The following is a 22,306-nucleotide window of genomic DNA, read 5'->3' as shown; positions in this document are numbered from 1 at the left end:
GACAGAAACTCCACAGTTTCAAAACATTGACGATGGCATAGTTCGGACAGGTCGCCGGGACCACGCGTAATGACCGTTTATTGTTGAGTTTCGAATGCAGCCAATCCCGGAGCACAATTATGACGTTATTGACAATTCATGACTGCAGCGCCATCTGTTGATGAATTAATAAAATCATTTATTTCGGACTATTACAATCTGTAATAATGAAAAATTACATTAAATATCATCATCAACCCGTTATAATGAATAGATTCAGTTTTAAGCTTCACTCGGTTCGCGGAGTAGCAAATTAATTTATTTCCATTTTTATAATCCATAAGTCCCACAACACGGTTCTCCTCTACATAGAGGACTTAGGCCGTTGTCCACCATTACGGCAAAAAACGGTGGTTGCGGACATCACACGTTTTCCAAGGGCTATGGACGTCCTTCGACGTGCAGGTTTCATAACGACGTCTTCCTTCAACGTTAGCGAGAGGTACTGCTATTAGATATTCAGAAATGTCCGTAACTTTGACGAACTGTCTAAAGGTCAATTGAGAAGCAACGTTCTCCCAGCGGGTCACCAACGCCCTAAGTTAGATATACTATATGTATATATACAGTGTTACTTGCGGATACCAGCCCGTTGCACCAAGTACCAAGTATACAGTGTTACACGCAACAAGTGTAACTGACAGTTCGCTTCTACACTTCAGGATGTATTTAGAGGAACGCTAAAAAAAACCGGTTCAATTATAATAATAACGTTCAGATACGAACCACTCGCCGTATGTCACGAGAACGTGTAATTTGATAATTGTAACTTTTTCATTGAAAAAAAAAACGTCAAAAGATTCCTTTTCGGTTTTTGTCAACTTCCATGAGATCCCCTCATCAGATTCTAGCTTCTTGGTGACAATGGGACTGTTACGGACTCCTTTGTGTCAAATTCAAATTCCGTTTATTTGCCACACACAAAAAAAAACATACAAATGAAAAATGTAACATATAAATGGTAACTAAAAACACAAAACTATATCTATGGTTACAGATATGAACAAACTTATTTTGCACGGCACTGATTTTCAGCCAGAACCTCCCTGTCAGGACCTACGGTCTCAAGTTTGTGTAACAGGCAATTTATGGAACAAAATTAGTACAGACCTTGAATTAAGCTATTTGAGGAGTGCGTAAGTAGAAAATAAAATAATAATAATAATTTACACAATAAATACCGATAGCGATTGTCAAGTTTAAATTTCCTTAGATGGTAAAAAGTGGAATAAAAAAAAAGAACAGTTATCCTAAACAGAAACTCACAAAATAGGTACGTCTAAAATTTACAACATATTTTGACGACTCTGGGGTGATTCAGCCTTTTTCCCATTGAGCAGTTAAAAATATTTTTTTTAGTTTGGACTTAAAAGTTTGACATTTTATACTTTTTCTTTTTGTCATGGTGACAGTGATTTTTTGATTACATGTATTCTGTCAAGTGAAAAGTCGACTTTTATTGTGGAAAATATTTTTTTATTTGTGATAGCCGAAACGAATCCGGAACAGCATGGTCGGCATCAAGGACCACCTCGAGAGTATACCCTTTCAAACAAAAAAAGAATTTTCAAAATCGGTCCACACGGATAGAGATTTGAGGATTTTCCTCGATTTCCCAGGATCCCTAATCAGATTCTGACTTCATGACAAAGGGACCACCACGAGAGAGCACCTTTTTAAACAAAAAAAGAATTTTCAAAGGAGAAATCTGACAACATACATACAGCCGAACGTATAACCACCTCCTTATTTTTCGAAGTCGGTTAAAAAAAGAATGTCTTGAATCGACTTTTGATTTCGATTGGTTCATTTGAACGTTGTATCATAATTCAACCTTCTTAGCGTTTTACCTTTGAATATGTCCATGAGCGTATTTTGCCATGTTACAGATAAGTTGGCGCCGTATCTTACTGTTTAGCAAATTTATACTCTGCATATATTACTAACAAGTGCGAAGTTTCAATTTACACAATGTTCTTATCCTACCTTTGTCAAGGCTGGGGCTCATTTAGGATGCTTCCTTGTTAACCGACTTCGAATAAAAAACGAGGTTATTAGTATCCCCGCGTGTATGTTGGGGTAGGTATGCGATTTTTTCCCTACTGGATTCGTTTTTCTTATTCTTCTACCAATGTAACCAATTATTTCTAGGATAATTAGATTTATGCGGATACATCGAAACAAAACAAAAAAACATTGTGTTCTGCGTCACTATCAGTAATTTCGAATTTGATTTTTTCTGCCTTTGTTACTTGTTACTACATTAATTATAGCTTTAATTATAGTCAGCTAGAAGTGAATTGGCCGACACACTCTTAATAACGGACTTGAGCCCAGCCCAGCAGACGGAAAGGCAGAGAATATTAAATTGATAAATAATATTTTATGCTATTTCAGTTAAAGTAAGGTATACATTCCAATGAACGCTCATTAAACCTAACCTAACCTCAATACAGAGTACTAATAATCTCAGTACAGAGTACTAAAAAGCCGACCTCAAAAGTACGTGGAATTACATCTATTTGCCAAGTTTTATTGAAATCGCTTACCGGAAAGTGCGCAAACCCGGATTCATCCCCTAGTTCGCCACTACACGGGACTTGACACAGGAGATAATAAAAATCGGTTCTCACTACTCAAAGTATATTGAGAGAGAAAAACGCCTTGAATTGGAGAATAGCAAAATCAACCATTAAAACCGACCGCTGAGGGACCCTCTTTCCAACAAAAGAATCATCAAAATCGGTTCGCAAATGACGGAGCTATCGCGTAACATACACACAAAAAAAAACATACCTAGAACCTACATAGAAACTCCTCCTTTTTTGAAGTCGGTTAAAAATATGTACAAAATTAAGGTAGTAGTAAGGAGCGATGGAGCGTGCTATGCTGGGCATTTCTCTCGTGGATCGTGTACCAAACATCGAAATTCGACGTAAAACTAAGGTCGATGACGTGGATAATCGCATCACGAGATTAAGGTGGAGGTTGTCGGGACATTTGGCTAGACGAGAAGACGGACGACGGATCAAAGCAGTCACGGAATCGTAACCAAGAGGAGCAAAACGGCTAGTGGGCAGACCACCAGCTCAATGGTCTGACGATATCGTCCGAATTGCGGGATCACGCTGGATGCGAATGGCGCAGGATCGAAAATATTAGTGCAATAAAGAAGAGGCCTTTGCCCAGCAGTGGGTTGCTATTGGCTGACCATGATGATGACGATGATACATTTCAATGCTCTGAGACCAACCTCGGAGTAAGTGTTGTAAAAAAACTCGAGTCCGCGAGATTTTAGATTTCAATCCCAAGACTCGACCACAAAAGTGGAGTCGATGTATTACGAGCCTATCGAGTTTCCGAATAGACTCGAGTTCGACATTAGTAGTGCTCGAGTCTATTTATGGAACTCTAGTGAGCGGTGTTGTGCTATGGTGTGTTAAACCGTAGTATAATTACTGTAATATAATTAAGTATTAATATTTTCTATTAATTCTAAATCACCATATTGGGTTTACGTTTTTTTATTTAAATCGTGGGCAATAGTAGTTGTCCAATAAAATTGAATCCTGCTTGTCGTACTCGAGACTTTGTGCAAAACTCGAGTTCTTTTTAAGCTTGAGTCCGTGCTCTGTTGACCCGCGCTCGAGTCGACTTAGACTCCTGTTTTAGGCCACCGGGCCTCGCAAATTGAGTTGAGTTATACATAAAGATTCCCGAACTCGAGTTTTTTTTACAATACTAATCCATTCATCAATTACAGCCTATTTCTCTCTGCGGAATTGAAGATCTCACTAGAGCAGCGTTACCCATTTGGTGGGTCGCGATCTGGTTCCAGGGCATCAAAATAAAATACCCGGTCGCAATATTCCCGCCTTGTTGAAGTGGAACCAGATCAAAACTTTCGTCATTTTCCGCGAACTTGGATTCTTTAGTAAAAAATAAGCAGCAGCTCCATATTTCGCACTAAATACGCGATACCGAAATAATATTAGTAAACATTTTTTACTAACAATAATTGTGTATTATTTTACTTAATGTAACCAACCAGCTTGAGTTTAAAAAGTATTGAGTGGGTCACGAAGAAGCAGTATGAATTATCGGGCCATGGCAGAACAATGTTTGGGAAACACTGCACTAGAGGATACCGTAGTGGAAGGCGCCGGGGTAGCGGCAAACGAGATGGCGTTGATCAGCCCTTCTTGTCGTCATTCATACAACCCAAAGTTTTTTTGCTAGTACAAAATGTCAAATGTACTGATTTTGCTTAACAAAGGCTTGAAGATCCTAAAAACAGTAAAAAAGAGGAATCTGCAGTACTTCGAGCACATCTTGCGGAGTGATAAATACTATCTACTGCAACTCATTCTGCAGGAAAAAATTCAGGACCGTAGAAGACATGGTCGTAGAAAAACGACATGGCTTCAAAATCTTGCAGAGTGGTTCAACATAAGTACCACAGAACTGTTCCTAGCCGCAACTTCACGGACCCAAATTGCCACAATGATAGCCAACCTCCGGTAGGAGATGGCACCCCAAGAAGAAGCTTAACAGTAGAACTAAAACCCTTATAGGGGATTGTAGATCACGTTTAGCTGATGCCAGATTCATTAGTTATTCATTAGTTTAACTGCCTCTGTGGCCGAACGGTTACCATGCCGGACTGCCACGCAGAGGTCCCAGGTTCGATTCCCGGGCCGAGAGAAATAGTTGTATGGCCTACAATTATTTCTCTCGTGAGTTTGGGTGTAATTTGTGGTTGTCTATGTGTGTGTCCATGGCACCCGCGACACAGGGTTTCCCTAGTGCGGGGCTATGTTGAGTGTGTGCGTTATTATTAGTTTATTTATCGTCAGATAGTTCAAGGCTGAGAGTAGCGGGTAAACGCTCATAGTAAGTAGGCTCGATGACACGCAGGTTTTTCTCTGCGAGTGCCAGTACTTCGGGGGACTGTTCTCAAATGATGAAATGAACAAAGACTATTTCTAACGCACATTATAATTTCGTATAAGTACAGTGAGTAGTGCGTCATTATGCGTTGCGCTACAAAGAGATTTCCGCAGGAACGTCTGTGTTTTACCCCAGATATGTTAATAACTCAATTTCGCTAAAATGACGCTACGTTACTTATGATAAGTGATGGTATGGTACGCTGGCGGACACTTGCAGTATCTTAAGGTATGTTCCTCATAAGTGTGTACTGGCAGGCATAAAATCCTCTTCGATATTATGCTTGGCGACGCAATTGTGACATTATTGGTATTGCAGATGTTTAAAGGCAGTAAAAACTTGTCCCTCGATTGATTGTTGATTTGAATGTCATTTCAAAAGTTGCATTTTATATATTTGGTTCAGAGTAAAACATCTTCTAAGTGCAATTCCATAGTAATCTCTTCCGTGTGCTTAATGCAGCTGCATCGAGTAGATGCGCTTGCGCCGTCGGCTCGCAGCCACCGTTATAAGGGTTTTCCGCGAACTAGCGTTTTTCTGACCTTGTTTAGATAGTCGTTTGTCATTAGCACTGGCGGCAGTTTTAACCGCACGCGCAGTTAGTTGTGTTGCGTTGTAAATTACTTGTTGCATACTTACAATTAACAAAATAGGGTATCTAATAAAATAAAAAATCAGCTATCACCTAGCGTAGTGGTAGAACGGTTGCTTTTAAAATTGAGAGGTTGACGGTTGGAGTCCCTGTGTTGTGGCTAACAGTGAAAGTTATCATGATGAAACCACGTCGAAGAAGGTTTATAACCCTTGGAAAAATTATAAAGTCCCCAACAACTGCATGCAGTCGAAGCCGACTTCATGCTGCCGGGATCGAATGCATGCAGTTAATTTACAACTTCACTCATTAACTGTAAACTTGTTAGCAGCCTAAGTGATACTGAAACTGTTACGGACAGGCGTGTCGCTTGCCACCAGTCACACGACTACTTCGTGCTGTCATTTGATATCACAAAAAAAATTTGCCTGATTTTATAAATGATAGTTTGCTTAAAAAACTTACAAACGATTAAAATTGTATGTGTATTTACCCATGACGTAGGCGTTGTGTTTATTTATGATAATAACTGTCAACTAAGTGACATCACGAACTAAAAAGGTTTTAAGGTCAGTAGGAAATAAGTATACTTTGCATTGTAAGATTTTTTAATGATGTAGAGACCGCATGCGCACAACATTCTTATACCTTACACCGGCGTCACAGTACATTTATGAAAACGTAAAATAAAAATAAACTGGCCGTTCTTGACAATCAGTCTTCTTCTTCAAGTGCCTCTCCATTATTGAAGGTCGGCAGTTGAACGGCAGCCTGAACAGTTGTTCCACGGTCTTGATGTTACGAAGTCATGACATTTTCCTTCTTCCAACCTTCCGCTTCCCAGCTGCTTTGCCCATCATTATAGCGTGCAATGGGTGATATCTGTCATGGCGCAGTACAAGACCCAAATAGGCATCCTTCCGCTGCTTGACAGTGCGTACTAACTCCACCTTCTTCGCCATGCGTTTACGTTTACGTAATCAGTCGAAAATTAATTTAAGGGCTAATGTACATATATAACGTTTCTATAATAAGATTACGGATGATATTGAAGATTATAATAAAATAAAAACTTTTTTATTAAAAAAAACCGACATGAAACGTGTGCTCATCGACTTTTTTCATTTGAATTACATCTATTTGCCAAGTTTTATTGTAATCGGTTAATCTCAATCGGTCAAATCTTGATCGCCTCGTTGAACGCACCATGGAGTCTTTGCTAACTACCGTAGAGTAGTGTCTCTTTCTTACCCATTCTTCTCATAAATCTGTTTTAAAGTACGAATGAGTAGAGTAATATTAGCGTGACAGAATAACGTGTGTTTGTATTTGTGATTTGACATCATTGACTTACAAATAAATGGACGACGGGTCTAATACAAAAACCACGAAAAAAATGTCCCAAGTCAACCTATTTAAACGTAGTGATATTTCAAGGAATATGAAAAAGCTAAAACGTTGAATTTAAATTGTAATGTCATCGCAGTACTGTCTAATTTTGCTTGCTTCGCCGTCAGTCGAACAAACGAAGACTAAAGCGTGGATGACGCTCTGTATACGATTTTAACGCCCTATAAGTTCGGACACTTTTTAGCGCGGACTCAACGTCCATATAATTGTAAGTCAATGTTTGACATGTACGGTTTTTGGCGAACGGTACAATTGGAATGTTTTCTTTGTAAAATTAAAAATAAGGTATTTAATTAATAACTATTGTAACTATAGTGAAAAAATAGGGTGGTTTGCATTAATATTAGACATAACTGGTTGAAGAATGTACCACCTCAGTCAACCGTGCCCATGGGACCTGTAAAGGGCCCGAAACGTCGGTTTGTTTGAAAACACAAATATACGCGATTTAAATCCGGAAAAATAGTTTCATTTCCTATTTACAAATTGTGATTCCAGTATTTGAATATACTCTCTTTAACGCAACTGCAAAGTGGATTTCGTAGTGATATCATCAGAAACACTCAACTATGTAATTTTGTTGTACAGATAGTTAATTGTCTATTCAATCCAAGAAAAAACCTTGCTTTTGTTATTCACCAGTGCCACTAAACACGTGATTATCACATGTTGTTATCTAGATCCCAGTTTAACGGCTGACATACATTAGATTTGTTCATGAAACCAGGCAACTTTTACTAGCCGTTTGTAGAACGCGAAAAACAGCTGTTTCAAATAATAAGACTCAATTTACATTACAGAACAGTATGGATGCGAATTTTTGTACCCATAACATAAAATTTTATGTCAATTGACAATAGTACATTTTTCCCACAAGCTCTTTATAAAATATCACTTTGTAGACGCAGATTTCGTCTTATTTATTCATATATTTTTGACAAGCAGTTGTTGAGAAAAAAAATAGTAAAATTTAGTTTTGTAAGGCCCGCCCAGGAAGTTGTCGTTTCTATGACGTACTTCCTCAATAAAAACAGATATTATGTTTGATGAATTAATTCTTTAATTTTAAGCTTCTTTTTTTAGTTTAAAGGCCTCAGATGCGTGCTATTTAGAGATTTATCACTCATTATTCCAAGTTATTAATCGACTTCAAAAAAATAGGAAGATGTTCTCAAATCGACTGTATTTTTTTGTAAATATGTTGCGCAATTACGGCATTTGTGCACCGATTCGATCTTTTGTTGGAAAGAGGAATACTGAGGGTATTAGTCGCGCTTAAATTTGAAGAAAATACTCCACCTCTAAGGGTGGCAAACTAGGGGATGAATCCAGTTTCGCGCACGTTCTGGTAATCGATATGAATAAAACTTAGCAAATAAATATTAAATATTATTTTAAATATATCTCTCGTATCTACTTTTCCATTACCAGTATATCCCAATATAATTTATAATTTATTAGATAATTAAATTACATATTGCACAATAATAACTGAAAGCACACAAATTCAAATAAGTTCAGTATCGGTTTTTCTCGTCACTAGTCGTGACGTCAGACTGACAATTGGCGCTTTTTCGAAATAAGCTAGTTTAAACTATTAAATTTAAATAGAAAAAGAACGTTATACAAAAAAAAATAGATGTGGCCATTAAAAAGTATTATCACAAAAATGTCGCGTATTGCGTCACATTCTTCAAGTATGCTCGAGTAAAGAGTTGAACTCTTGAAGGCCCCTTCAATTTTGCCAAAGACCTAGTTTATATGTCATAATTTTTAAACAGTTTCCGTTACGGACGCGGCGAGATGTTTAGCCATTTTATGGTACATTTTTGTACAATTTGCTCGAGGTATTTTGCTTCCACGTTCATTATGAGAACTGTCGCGGACCGGCTACTAGACGGAATAGATATAAATCTTTTTTAAAGTTACTTTTTCTATTACTCTTTGTCTATGTTTTTTTCCTCATGCTTCGCTCTGTTCTGTTTTTCGGTTGTATTTTCTCTGTAAATTATAGATTCAGATTCAGATTCATTTATTTCTCAAATATAACATTACAGTATAAATTGCACTACATGTCAAAGTATAAGAAATTATATTGAGATCGTCAGACAAAAAGGAAAATTATAAGAAAAGCACACAATAATTAGAAAATTAACAATTCATTATATAATATTGTTGTCATTAAATTACATATCAAATATCATTCTCCATCAAGGATCGTCATAAGTTGATAATTATACAAGAGCCTGTTAATGCGGTAAAAATTAGAATAAAAATACAAAAATAGAAAATACTGAATTCGTTACAATTTAAAGTCCATAAATTCTTTTACAGAGTATATAGGATTATAATAATATAATTTAATTTAGATTAAGAATATAATTTTATTGCGTTACCTCGAGCCTGATTTTCTCGTTCCTCAACAAGAACAGCAAGAGGAATCTTCGGATTCCGTTGTTCAAAACATAACAACCTGGATATCTTTACGATCAATGCACCCTTGTTGTTCACATCCTCAATTCCCGTTAAGTGAGACTGTGGATAAAACGTAAGTAAACGTAAGCCCCATCTTTGATAAACGAAAAAAGCAGTAGGCCTCCTTGTGAAAGGGTTCGTTCAGAGAAGTACGGCCACCTGACCTATTTCTGCCGCCAAGCAGTAATGTGTAAGAAGGGTAAGGATGCTTGTGAAATTATAACTATAGTGTTATAACTCAAAATATGTGAAATTCAAGATTATACCATTATTGAGCGTAAAATTGTATTCTCTACAGGTCAATAAAACCGTCGTTAGAATGTTGTAAAAAAACGACTAAAAGATGTCTACTTAACTATTTAAAACGAGACGCGCTTTATGTGAGCTAGTTCTGGCCCAAATTGTCCTTATTATTATTTTCTCTTTTATTTTTAAGTACCTATATTTGGCAAGTAGGAAATAACCTAAACAAAAATTTACACAGATCTTTCACGGGAAGCGAGTAATTCGTTTTTCGTCGATTCCGAGAAAATACTTTTTTTAGTTAATACAGTATTGTATTAACAGTGCAATATGTCTCAGGGTGCCGGCGCACCAGTGGCAATGCCCTTGAGATCTTTGCGATGAGTGGCTGAGTGGCAATGCAACTGTTATGGACAGGCGTGTCGCTTACCACCATCGATCTATGTTTCAAAAAAAAATTGTGAATGATGCGTACAAATGTTTATTTACAAAGAGCTCTCAGGTGAATTTGCATTACGAATGAGCGGTAGAGTTTAACCAATGTGTCGATTTCAAATGTAACCTTTTTACCAATGAAATAAAGATTATTTTGATTTTAGGCACATAAGTTGTTCGTCCCGTCACTATAAAAAAGAAAACAAAAAACTGCCACATAAAGTTCCCAGAGAGAGGAATAATTTGTCATAAATAACCATTGACTTACAAATAAATGGACGACGGGTCTAATACAAAAACCACAAAAAAAAAGTCCCAAGTCAACCTATTTAAACGTAGTGACATGTAAAGGAATATGAAAAAGCTAAAACGTTGAATTTAAATTGTAATGTCATCGCAGTACTGTCTAATTTTGCTTGCTTCGCTGTCAGTCGAACAAACGAAGAATAAAGCGTGAATGACGCTCTGTATACGATTTTAACGCCCTATAAGTTCGGACACTTTTTAGCGCGGACCCGACGTCCATATAATTGTAAGTCAATGTAAATAACCAATGAAGTTCCAAACAAGGACACCATGCTAACCACTTTCTAATTTTGACTACGGGCAAAGGACCAAGCTGTCCAACACTGTTCTAAAGCAGGCTACAACATCGTTAAAATTCATTATTTGAAAATTAATGGAGTCACTGCCAGGGAACATACGGTCTAGCTTGAAAATCAGCCTCGATTTAAAATCCTCGACATTTCGAAACTTATTCCTTGTGCTTCAATTTCTGAAGTCTACCAATTTGACGTCCATTCCTTGCAGCGGTAACTAACTAGCGAAAGAGGCACTATGAAAACGTGACGCGATCAATGTGTTAAATTTGTTAAAATTCTTTTAACGCGTATTTCGAGTAGACTAGACCAAGATATTATCTCGACTCATCCGTAGAACAAAGGTCTATATGCAAGACTACTTGTTCTCAGGACATAGTCCATTTCGTTCGTCCTTCTTCGCTGTGGATGTTAGATCGACCTTTACATAGGCCTTAGTTTGAATAACGAAATTGTTCTCTTTTCGTTATATAATCACATCGGACTCTGTTCTTCGGATGAGTCGATCTTAATAAGATTTTATTCTCAGTTACTTTTCTCTGCGCCTTACAGTTTGAAAGTAAATTGTATTCATGGCCGAGTCTAAGTTAAATTGGTAACGTGAAGTAAAATAGATCTAATTTACTTGAAGCCAACTTCAAGAACAATGTTCAACAATTTAAAAATAAAAATTCTAAGCCGTTTTCTTAGTGCATCCTTTCCTACCCTCTGAGTGGAAAATCTGTCTTGAGACGTAGTAAAAAATGTCTTCCAGTTATTCACGTATGTAAGGTGTTTTGCTGAGTCGTACTTCCTTTTGAAACAACTCACAATGCTGATTTTGACTGTTAGCATCCCTGTCCCTAAGTCATTAAATCTGTCTTACGACAGTCAAATTTCAGGGTATACGTACAATAATATCTTGACGAAGAGCGAAGTGACTAGGTTACGTTGCGAGCCACAAGCGAATTCGAATTTAGGGTATTTCTGAACATGTTTTAAGACTATACACAGAACATATTAATTACATAACTATTAATTCAAAGTTCGAACACTAAGAAAATTCCTTCGATTGATGCGTAAGTCATTTCACAAAAAAAAAAACAATTAAATATCTTTGGCTGCGCCATTGTATATATGCCAGCAGATCAAGTTACACATTGACGTATCTTGTTCCGTTGCAATGGAGGCGATTTTCGAACAAAAATGTGTAGTCTGATGTGCCGTTCACGTTCACGACATCATTTCAGTTCCCTCTATATTCATTTGTTACATTTATTAAATAAATACTTTTATTTTAAGCCACGCAAGACCACGCAGAGGTCCCAGGTTCGATTCCCTGGACGGAAGAAATATTTGTATGGCCTACATTCATTTCTCTAGTGAGTTTGGGTGAAATTTGTGGTTGTCTATATGTGTGTCACAGGGTTCGCCTAGTGCGGGGCTGTGTTGAGCGTGTGTTATTATAATTATTTTTCTCATCGCACACAGAACGCCACGCAACACACTCATAGCACAAACGCATTAAGTCTACATTTTGTCAACACTATCCTCCCTCTCAACCGCTCCTCGCTACCTCAAAAACTGTCGTCACGAGTTTAAAAACTTGAGACAACTTATTAAAATAATCCACAAAAACTCTATCAATGTAAATAAAAGTCGCTTAAAATCATATTCGAAATTCAAAAAGTGTAGACATTGTAGTGAGCTCAAACACAAAACTGTGACTCTACAATAAACTCAATTCCTGGATGTGTAAGTCCTGGCTCCTCCAATCGTAGTAGTAAATAATGTTTATTCTTTAAAAAAAAACTATAGATTTTATTTAACAGAATTGCAAAAAAACACATAAGAAATATTAGATGTATCGTTTGTGTATAAGTGGATTTTGTATGTATATGTGGCCTAATTCGGTTATACTTTTTGCAATCAGTTCCAACTTTATAGTTAGGAAATAAGTAGTTTTTTCCTTTCTTTTATATATAATTAAGTTTCTTTGATAGTTGAATGGTGTTTGAATACATAACATAATATTATCAATTAATTATAAATAAATTAACAATAGGTATAGATATAGTTAAGCATCACACATTTTGTCGCAACATAAATTCATTGTACGCATATTGCGAATTTAAGTAAGTCAATGTTTTTGTACTATTAGTTTAGTGCGCCTGTGACGCACTCCCTGGGCTCCGCATAATACCAGCGACGTGGCTGTTCTCAGCCACGGCACATGCTGAGCGGTGCCCATTCAATATCAGTAATTTTAGTTTTAATTTATTTTTATGTACATACAATTTAAGTGTACTGAATAAATGTTTCTTTCTTTCTTTCTTTCAAATAATTGTGTTATGCAATGAAGTTAATATTACGGGTATTTCATCATTCATTACAGCAGTAGACATCATCTAAATGACTAAAAATGAGATTACAACAATCTAAGGACTATTAAAAAAAAATATGGCAGTGAAAATCTAACGTGAAAATGATATTTGCTGATAGAAACAGTTCTACCACTGCAGCTCTGCTGATTGATGTTCGAACGTTTCTGGTTTGGTCATAAATGATGGAACTTATTATGAATGGAAGTTGAACCCTAGGGGAAATAACATAAGTAAATTTCTATTTCGCTTAATTAATACGTAAAAAAATTGTTTCCTCTTACCCGATCAGAAATTGCCTCTTCCATTTTTCCGCGTTTCAGGCCCGGCGCGCGAATAACGTTCGCCGGTGGCGCCATCACGGCCGACGGCACGGCCGAGCCCGCGTTGCCACCATGCACCGGTATGAAACCGGCCTCCATTCTCCTACGTACTAAGCATTTCCGCTACTCGACACTAGATGGCACTGCAATTAATTTTTGACCAATTCCTCTTTTATGCATTTTCCGTATGTAACAACTTACTTTTAAATTAATTAGCACTTAACACTACTGGAAAAACACTCAATTCACTTTATGGACGTTTTGTCACTAGCCGTAGCAAAGGAACTTTATTTTATTTATAACATTTCATTGAGCACTTAGAACGGAATGCGAGCACTTATTCATACCACTAAATTACTTAAAATTTTACAAGAATTTGAACACTTTTTTTATTGACTGGCTTTAATTTTAAATCGATTCGCTTTTAAAAAATACTATAACCGTGACAGGTTTTCACGGCGACGGTTGCGTCTGTTCTGTTTTTTCCGCTAGTTCTGAATAGTGTTGTCTTTTTACCTCTCGTAGCAACACCGTATATCTGAAAGAGAAAGGAAATTCCTATTACGATAATTGACAAAACAACACAGTGGGACAGGTTTCGCTTCAATAACAGTCATAATCATAAATTTGTATTTAATTTTCAAGAGATGGATGATTTTCTGCTATTGAATCAATTACGCTGTGTATGTTAGATGTGAAATCGTTAATAAACTCAAGCCACGTATACTATGACCAGTTTAACATGATCTCTGGCAATTTAGTGATGGTTTATATTTAAATCGATTAGATCGAAACGTTTCGCTTTTACGTTCATTAATGAGTGGAATTATTTGCATTTTCTATATTTCTTGAACAGTACCACCTAAATTTGTCTAAGGTCATAAAGAATAGGTATCTTCCTCTGGTGCATTTTTTTCACTGTCTATTCGGTGAGATTGTGAACAACCGTAAGCCTATCTTTCACATAAAACAAAAAACATCATTGTTGCACCAGACGCATGTCGCGTTACATGTCTATAGTAACTTATTGCGTTTTTTTTATAATATTTGACCTTGACCAGGTCGTTGGTTCACCTAGTGAATTTGTGGCAATCCGTTGGATGTGTGCAACGCAAGGTCGGTCCTTGTAGCACTGGAGGAGGTCCATATATATTTTTTATGATACAAAGTTAAGTGACGAACGAGTTGTGCGCCTGGTGGTTAACTACACGCTTGTTTTAGTTACAGTGCCTTGCAAAGCTTTAAACCGCAAATGTCCGAGGGCCACTGTCAATACGCCCGTCACCATGAGACATAAGTTATCAAGTTCCTTGTGATTGCGATTCTCTTGATATTGAACTTTGATAAATTGTAAAATGTAATAAATAAATTAAAAAGCCAAATACAAAGATACGACGCAAGCACTTAGGAAAATTCGTGAGGTCCGCTCGTTCGTTCCGTGACTTAGTTGGTATAGCGTCTGACACGGTATGCTAGAAGACGTCGGTTCGCATCCGGCCGGATCGAAGGAATTTTTTCTGAGTTTTCGATCTTCGTATTAATAATTATAACAATCTAGTGGAGTAATTTCAATTGAATATCAATTCAAAAAAAATTTAAAAAAAAAAGAATTTTCAAAATCGGTTTACAATTGACGACGATATCTGAAAACATACTCATAGCCGAACGTACAACCTCCTTCTTCTTTTAAGTCGGTTAAAAAAGTAGCAAACCAAATCGATTTCCCAAACATTTTGTATTTATTTACGTTTATCACTGCTTTTCATTTTTAATCAAAAATTAAGGAGACAGCAAGGATAATTTAATGGATTATTATCAGATAATTAGGTATCATGATAATTGTCAGAGAAAATAAATATCTTAATAATTTCAAACTTACAACGTTGTGTTAATGGCGTGAGATATAATCATCGAGTATATAACCTGAAACAAGGGTCATACATTCCTGGTAATTCATCAATGATACATCAATTATAAATATCAACTCTCGTTTGCACTGAAATAACAAATTAGAAAGCTGAAATAGTACAGCGCCAACAACTGACCTGTGCGTACGTGATATATTCCAAAAATATTCTGTATTTATTGTAGTAAAGACAATATCTCTAACAAAGGCGTGCTGTTCCATTCAGTGGTGTGGGAAAAAACAGCAAAACATCTAATTACAAAACAAACGGAATCAAATTTAATCGGTAATTAAATATTAAATATGTCATTTTGCAATTTTCGTCCATTATAGCAAAGCTCAAGTTAAGTGGTCGTTTTGATGTGAAACAATTTACGACACCCGTCAATTGTTTCGGATTCGGGCTAGCCAATTGGAGCGCAGTTGTCACAGTAATGATATGGGAGAGTAATTTTCAAACAAGATAATCTCAGTACATAATACTAAAAAAACCGACCTCAAAAGTACGTGGAGTTACGTCAATTTGCTAAGTTTTATTGAAATATCCCCTAGTTCGCCACTTTACAAGACTTGACACTGGAGATAATAAAAATCGGCTCTCACTACTCAAAGTATATTGAGAGAAAAACCCCTTGAATTGGAGAAATAGCAAAACCAACCATTAAAGTAATTGCTCCTAAATTAAAGTTAGGCGCTATTTATAAAAATTAATCTTCATGCGTGAACAGCCACCCTTAGAGGTGAATGATTTTCTTCAAAATGAAATGGGACCACTATGGAAGAACCCCTTTTCCAACAAAAAAATAATCATGAAAATCGGTTCAGAAATACCGGAGTTATCGCGTAACAAACATACAAAAAAAACGTACAGTCGAATTGAGAACCTCCTCCTTTTTTGAAGTCGGTTAACAAATTAAATGACATTTCGTCTCTATTTCTGGTGATACAATCGATGGGTAGAATTCAATAAATCATTTTGACTATGGTAATTATCACTTAGAATCCTTGTTAATACTAACAAAACTGTGCTGAGGAAAATCTCACATAAAAACTTGCTAGAGCTCCTTGTGAAAGAGTTCGTCCTGGGCGTAAGTATTTCTGCCGCCAAGCAGCAATGCGAGCATTCCTGCGTTCCGGTTTCGAAAGGTGCTGGTAAAATTACAGGCACATGGGATTTTTCAACTTATGTCTCAGTGTAAAGGCAGATCTTCGTGATTCAAAGTTCTGAGTGGTACTGCAATTTCAGAACCTTACGATAACCGAGTTGTCGACCGATTCGATTTGACATAGTACGATTTCTTTTCATTTTTATTCACAACACCCGAATCAAACATCAAATGACGTCACACCCGTACGATAACTCGAACATCTCGACCGGCAAAGGCCACAAACGTTATTCAGAACACAGTTATCAAAATATCGAAGAGTTCTGAATCGGGGGCCAGTTCATTCCGTCGTTTGTTATCATAAAAAAACAAGAGTGATGAAGAATATTCAGGCATTGCCTTTAATCTTTTCCTTTGGAGCTTTACACTGAATGTTAGTTTTTTTTTTACATGAGCTTCACTTTTCTGCCCTCCTCCTCCGCCCTCTGTCATAACTAACGCATTTGCATTTCTGTTACTAGCGATCTTGGCGCCTGAAGTTTATTGTCACCTAAAAAAATGTCAATTACGGTAATTTCGATTATGAGTAGATACAACTTCAAATGACTGATTCCTCATTACAGTGCAAGTTTAGTGTTCAAGCAATCACTTTGGAAAAAATATACACTGTAATCTCAGTCCAAAAAAACCGACCTCAAAAATACGTGGAATGACATCTATTTGTCAAGTTTTATTGAAATATCCCCTAGTTTGCCACTATACAGGAATTCACACAGGAGATAATAAAAATCGGTTCTCCCTACTCAAATATTTTGAGAGAAAAACGCCTTGAATTGGAGAATAGCAAAACCAACCATTAAAAAAATTGCTCTTTAAGTAAAATTTAGGCGCTATTTATAAAAATGAATGTTCATGCGTGATCAGCCACCCTTAGAGGTAGATGATTTTCTTCAAAATGAAATGGGACCTCTGTGGAGGTACCCTCTTTCCAACAAAAAAAGAATCGTGAAAATCGGTTCACAAATACCGGAGTTATCGCGTAACATACATACAAGAAAAACATACGGTCGAATTGAGATCCTCCTTCTTTTTTTTTTGGAGTCGGTTAAAAATTGAGGATACACATAGGTGTGAAAACACGGTTCCTAAAAAGAATGTAATCCTTAACTGCCTCTGTGCTGAACGGATGCCGCGTAGAGGTTCTAGTTTCGATTCCCGGGCCGGGAGAAATATTTGTATGGCCTTCATTTATTTCTCTCGTGAGTTTGGGTGTAATTTGTGGTTGTCTATGTGTATGTCCATGGCACCCGCGACACAGGGTTTCCCTAGTGCGGAGCTATGTTGAGTGTGTGCGTTATTATTATGATTATTAATCCTGTATTTTGTAACCCAGTGTTTTTTACGACGTGCATTAAAGTAACCTATCAATACTTATGATTCATTATCATAGCATCAAAAAAGCTAACTGAGTACAGCCTGTAGATGCTGGAGTTATAAAGTTGATATAGGTTATGCTTAATTATAACATTGTCCTGTATTTTGCTTCATAATGTTTGTTCGCAGTAGCAAAAAAAGTTTTCAGTTTGTTCCCAAAAATAATACAGAACTTGCTGAATATTATCAAATCTGCCAAATTTTGCCACACTTAATAAAACGTTAACATGTTCTGCCGCAATGAAAATGAATAAAAATTAAATCTGCTCAAAGGGCAGACATCTGCGACAAATGGTCACTGTTTTCAATCTCAATGTGACATTGACATTGGCAAGAGGCCTTTTGTCAAAACGTTCGTTTCTTACTTGGAGGATAGAAAAAAATAAAGGAAAGGAGCAGCATTTAGTGTTACACCATAATCATAGATAAGTCAATATCGACATGCAAATGTCTGGCTGGAATGTTGAAACTGTTTTTTATATTTGTAATTTGTATAGTTTACTGTAATCATAGTATGATTAATAAAAGTTTAATCAAAGCATGTCAATATTCCATTTGGGAATGTTTTATGTCATAAATATGGGAATATCCGGAAATGTCATATGAGATTTTGAAATTATTATTTTGCATTTATAAATGCTCACACATTACTAAGAGTTAATTTGTACAGAAAAAAATGTAATTTGAGAGTATTTAAAAAAAAGAAAAAATTGTAAATCTAAATTTGAAGATACCTACGCATTTCCAATCTCAAGATTGATATTAGATAGAAACTTTATACGGTTTCCAAATAGTGTAAGCTGTTTTGTATTTATGCATTGGTATAGAATTAATATGAGTCATTTTGATTTAGGTGAATCATTACCACTACCTTTTAATTTTTAAATAAAATTACTTATACAAACTATTATATATGTAATTTTATTTATTTATTAATATAATATTATCGATAATCATAAAATCACATATAATATTAATAACACGTGTATTTACTTAATTTGGTATAACAAAAGATATAACAAGAGACAGTGCCAGTACAAACAAGTTTCGCATATTAAACAACCATATATGAAACTACGACAACAATAAAAATGTCACAAGACTGTCACAAGTTACAAATTAAACTTCAAGAATGATTAAAATCAACATAAAATTTTACATCTTATATCGGCTGTCCTATAATTTCCAACCATTCTTTCTTTTTTTATTTGTAGGTAAACTTTAAAAATAAAAATAATGAAAAAGTAAAAACCTCGTAGTGAATTGTCTTAATAACAGAATATCGACAATATGTCTGCTTACAAGAACAACACTATGTCAAAATAATCGTTATCATTTAAATCATCAAACTATACAAACAGGCAATCTAAAGTAACCAAAGCAAAATTCGGCAAGACTTATGAATAAACTACTTAACCGAGTCTAATTACATGAGATATTTGGGCTATTGTATGATTTATAGACAGAAAAATAACACATGCCGACATTCGGTTTATTTCCGTTTTTTTGCTGCAGCGACACATTTTTATCAATACTTAAATTGTTCTCATTGTCAATATTTTTGTCCATTTCATTACAAATCATGCGAATAAATTGGTGAAACATTGGTTTTGACGTTTAAGATGACGTTACGTATTTTCGATTCCCGTGTTTGACACAAATCAATGTAGTGCTATCTCTTTTGGGTTACGACAGTAGTTAAACAAATTGTTTATGTTTTCAATGTCGAAATGCATCATATACATATAACGTCTGATTTATATATGCCAATATAACATGTCCTTTGGTTTCCATGGTCTTTCTTATATCTTTCATTTAAATATTGTCTAAACATTTTTGTCACATTGTCTTTTATTTTTTATTTTATATCATTTCTATATATCATATTTATATAAGTTTAATTGATTATTTGATTAGGTATTTCATAGCTTTAACGTTTTATGTGTGTACTATAAAATAACCAATACTTTAGGTACGTAAACATTCAATCATGCTTAAAATGAAATACGTACTGAATCGATTGCGTTATGTTCTTGCATACATTCTAAAATACATTGTTAATATTGTTCTACAAATTCTTTATTCCGGATTTCTAAAAATATACAAAAATATTTTGATAGCTAGGCACAAACTAAAACGTAAAATCATACTAGCAAAGTACATATGTCTAGTTTAGTTTAGTAGTGCAGTTTTGATCACAATCAAGACTGTTAAGTCAAGATGACGTCGATGATGGAAAAAAGCCTCCCCTTTTCGCTCTTATTGCTTGGACTGTGACGGGGGGACGCAAGAACTACTCTTGCAAACAAATTTGTTTAGGCGCGGTTGGGTTCGGGGTTGACAGCCGTCCGCCGAATAGAAGACCGGTGTACGGTGTAGATCTCTGGGCTCAGGCCAGCCGACGCGGAGAGTGGTAACAAAATACCGGGAACTTCGGTCGTGTCCCGGTTCACCCAACTCCGGCGGAACAGCCAGGGGAGCACCAGCTGCTGGTCGTAGGAAGTCAAAAGTTCAGTATATAACCGTTGGGCTTGAACGAACCGCGCCTAATCAAAATTTGTGTACAAGAGTAGTTCTTTCTTTTATTTAGAGGGTCTCTCCGTAACACAGATGGTGCACACGGGACTCTTCCAAAGACATTTTATAAAAATAAATAAACCAAATAAAAGAATTGTTAATTTACATCATTACAGGACATAAAGGGTTTTCTAACCGGTCTTATTTCCACGTCATTAAGTATAAAACAATCGTACTGGTCGTTGGTTAATCCACCGGTCGTATTATTATAATTTATTATAGGCACGTACAAACAAAACATACTCAGCTGGTGTAACACGTCTTTCAATTGTGTTAAGCGCTAGGAATAACAATGTTGCACAAACGCGTGTATTCGCGTGCGACATATCGATGGGTGGAACCGACACTCGGGGAATTGAATCACCACAAGCGAGTACAAAGTTATTACCAAATAAATTTTTCTTTATTTTACTTACTAGAACAATTAGTTCCTGTATGAAAACTAAAATACTGCCCAAGTAAATTACACACAAGTCTGAGATGAAAAACCAGTTTCAAGTTTTATCAGTGATGGATGTGGTAAGGGTGCTGGTGGAATTGCAGGCACATGAGACATGGCAACTTATGTCTCAGGGTGTCGCGCGCAGTGGCGCACCTCAGATCTTTGTTGTTTAAAAGTATAACCCCCTAACAAAAATAGAAGTTAATTAATTTACCACTTCGCGAACCCGGTGAAGGTTAAATTGTGCAAAATAGCTGCGCTTGTGTTGAATGTTTTTCCACAAGCGCAACTATTTTGCATGATTTAACCATCACTGGGTTCGCGGAGTAGCAAATTAACTAACCTACTTTTTTATTATTAGGACTTCCGCAAAGTAACGCCTGAATCTATTAATTACGTATAAAGACGTTGCACCAAACGTAATTCAACCACATAATTTACGCTCATTCTTTTCCCTAGCCTAAACTTTCGTCTAAATCAGGGTTTCTTAACGTTTTTCTATTCAAAGACCCTTGTTAAAATGTCAAAGCCCATGGACACTTTCTGAAAAGATAAAAAAGTAGGTTTAGCTTTTACTAGCTTATGTTGTTCGCGATTAACCTTTGTAGTTAATTACGTATGAATAGTTAGACGGTTGCTGCTCCGTTATATTAGGTAGGCTCGCCCGGCGTTCATTACACGGACCCCTTTAAGAAGCCCTGGTCTAAATAAAATACAGACAAATACTGCTAACTATTCTAACATAAGTCGTAGCCATACTTCAAGGTCGGTTCTAATTAATAGATTTAATCACCAATCGTTTTGGATTCGCCGCAATCGGATGAAAAAACAAGATAAATCGACACTTAGAACGTCGTTCACATTGAAATTGCAATTAAATACGTAATTTAACCTCTTTAGAATTGACGCATGTCTGTTTATACAGTAAATATGCATTTATTACGTCGCCTTAACAGTTTAACGTTTACATAACTTAATTTAAATATTTCAAAAATAACCGATTTCTTAGCGTGCCGTTTCACTATGAAGGTTGGCAACCATCAATGACAATCAAAAGATTGAACCAGTCTCTCGGATTCTTCAAGCAGGTGGTTTTCCTCCTATCACGACTACGTTTTACCCACATTATTGAAGAACTGGGCATCTATTGCATCCCATTGCATGTCCTAAACTCTGCAGCTGCCTTTCCTTTATATATATTTTTCCAGCTTTTTCCCCATTGACGTAGAACCTCATTGGTGTTCCTTTGTACCCAAGATATGCCAAGCATACGTCTATTCTATATAGCTACATCTTGTTTCGCCTCTAGTTTTGACCATAACGCTGAGGTCAAAGCACAACCCTCAATACCAAAAACTTCTGTTACTACTACGTGAAATTACGTTCTGATTATTAGATAGGAATAAACAGAGTAC

The 22,306-nt window shown here is 36.2% G+C and overlaps 1 protein-coding gene across 1 annotated transcript in view; it reads right to left on the bottom strand.

Moving 5' to 3' along the window:
- LOC113232166 overlaps positions 1–22,306 on the bottom strand; it is a 194,754-nt gene that overhangs the window by 130,088 nt on the left and 42,360 nt on the right. Inside the window, exon 2 of the mRNA XM_026466804.1 lies at positions 13,388–13,964. Within this exon, the coding sequence (XP_026322589.1) occupies positions 13,388–13,525 (138 nt within the window). The 5' untranslated portion in view covers positions 13,526–13,964. The remainder of the gene's footprint in view (positions 1–13,387; positions 13,965–22,306) is intronic.

This window comes from Hyposmocoma kahamanoa, unplaced genomic scaffold (assembly GCF_003589595.1).
Source record: "Hyposmocoma kahamanoa isolate Upper Pololo Valley unplaced genomic scaffold, ASM358959v1 67, whole genome shotgun sequence".
Classification (NCBI taxonomy): Eukaryota; Metazoa; Arthropoda; class Insecta; order Lepidoptera; family Cosmopterigidae; genus Hyposmocoma; species Hyposmocoma kahamanoa.
This window is presented reverse-complemented; position numbering and strand designations above follow the sequence as displayed.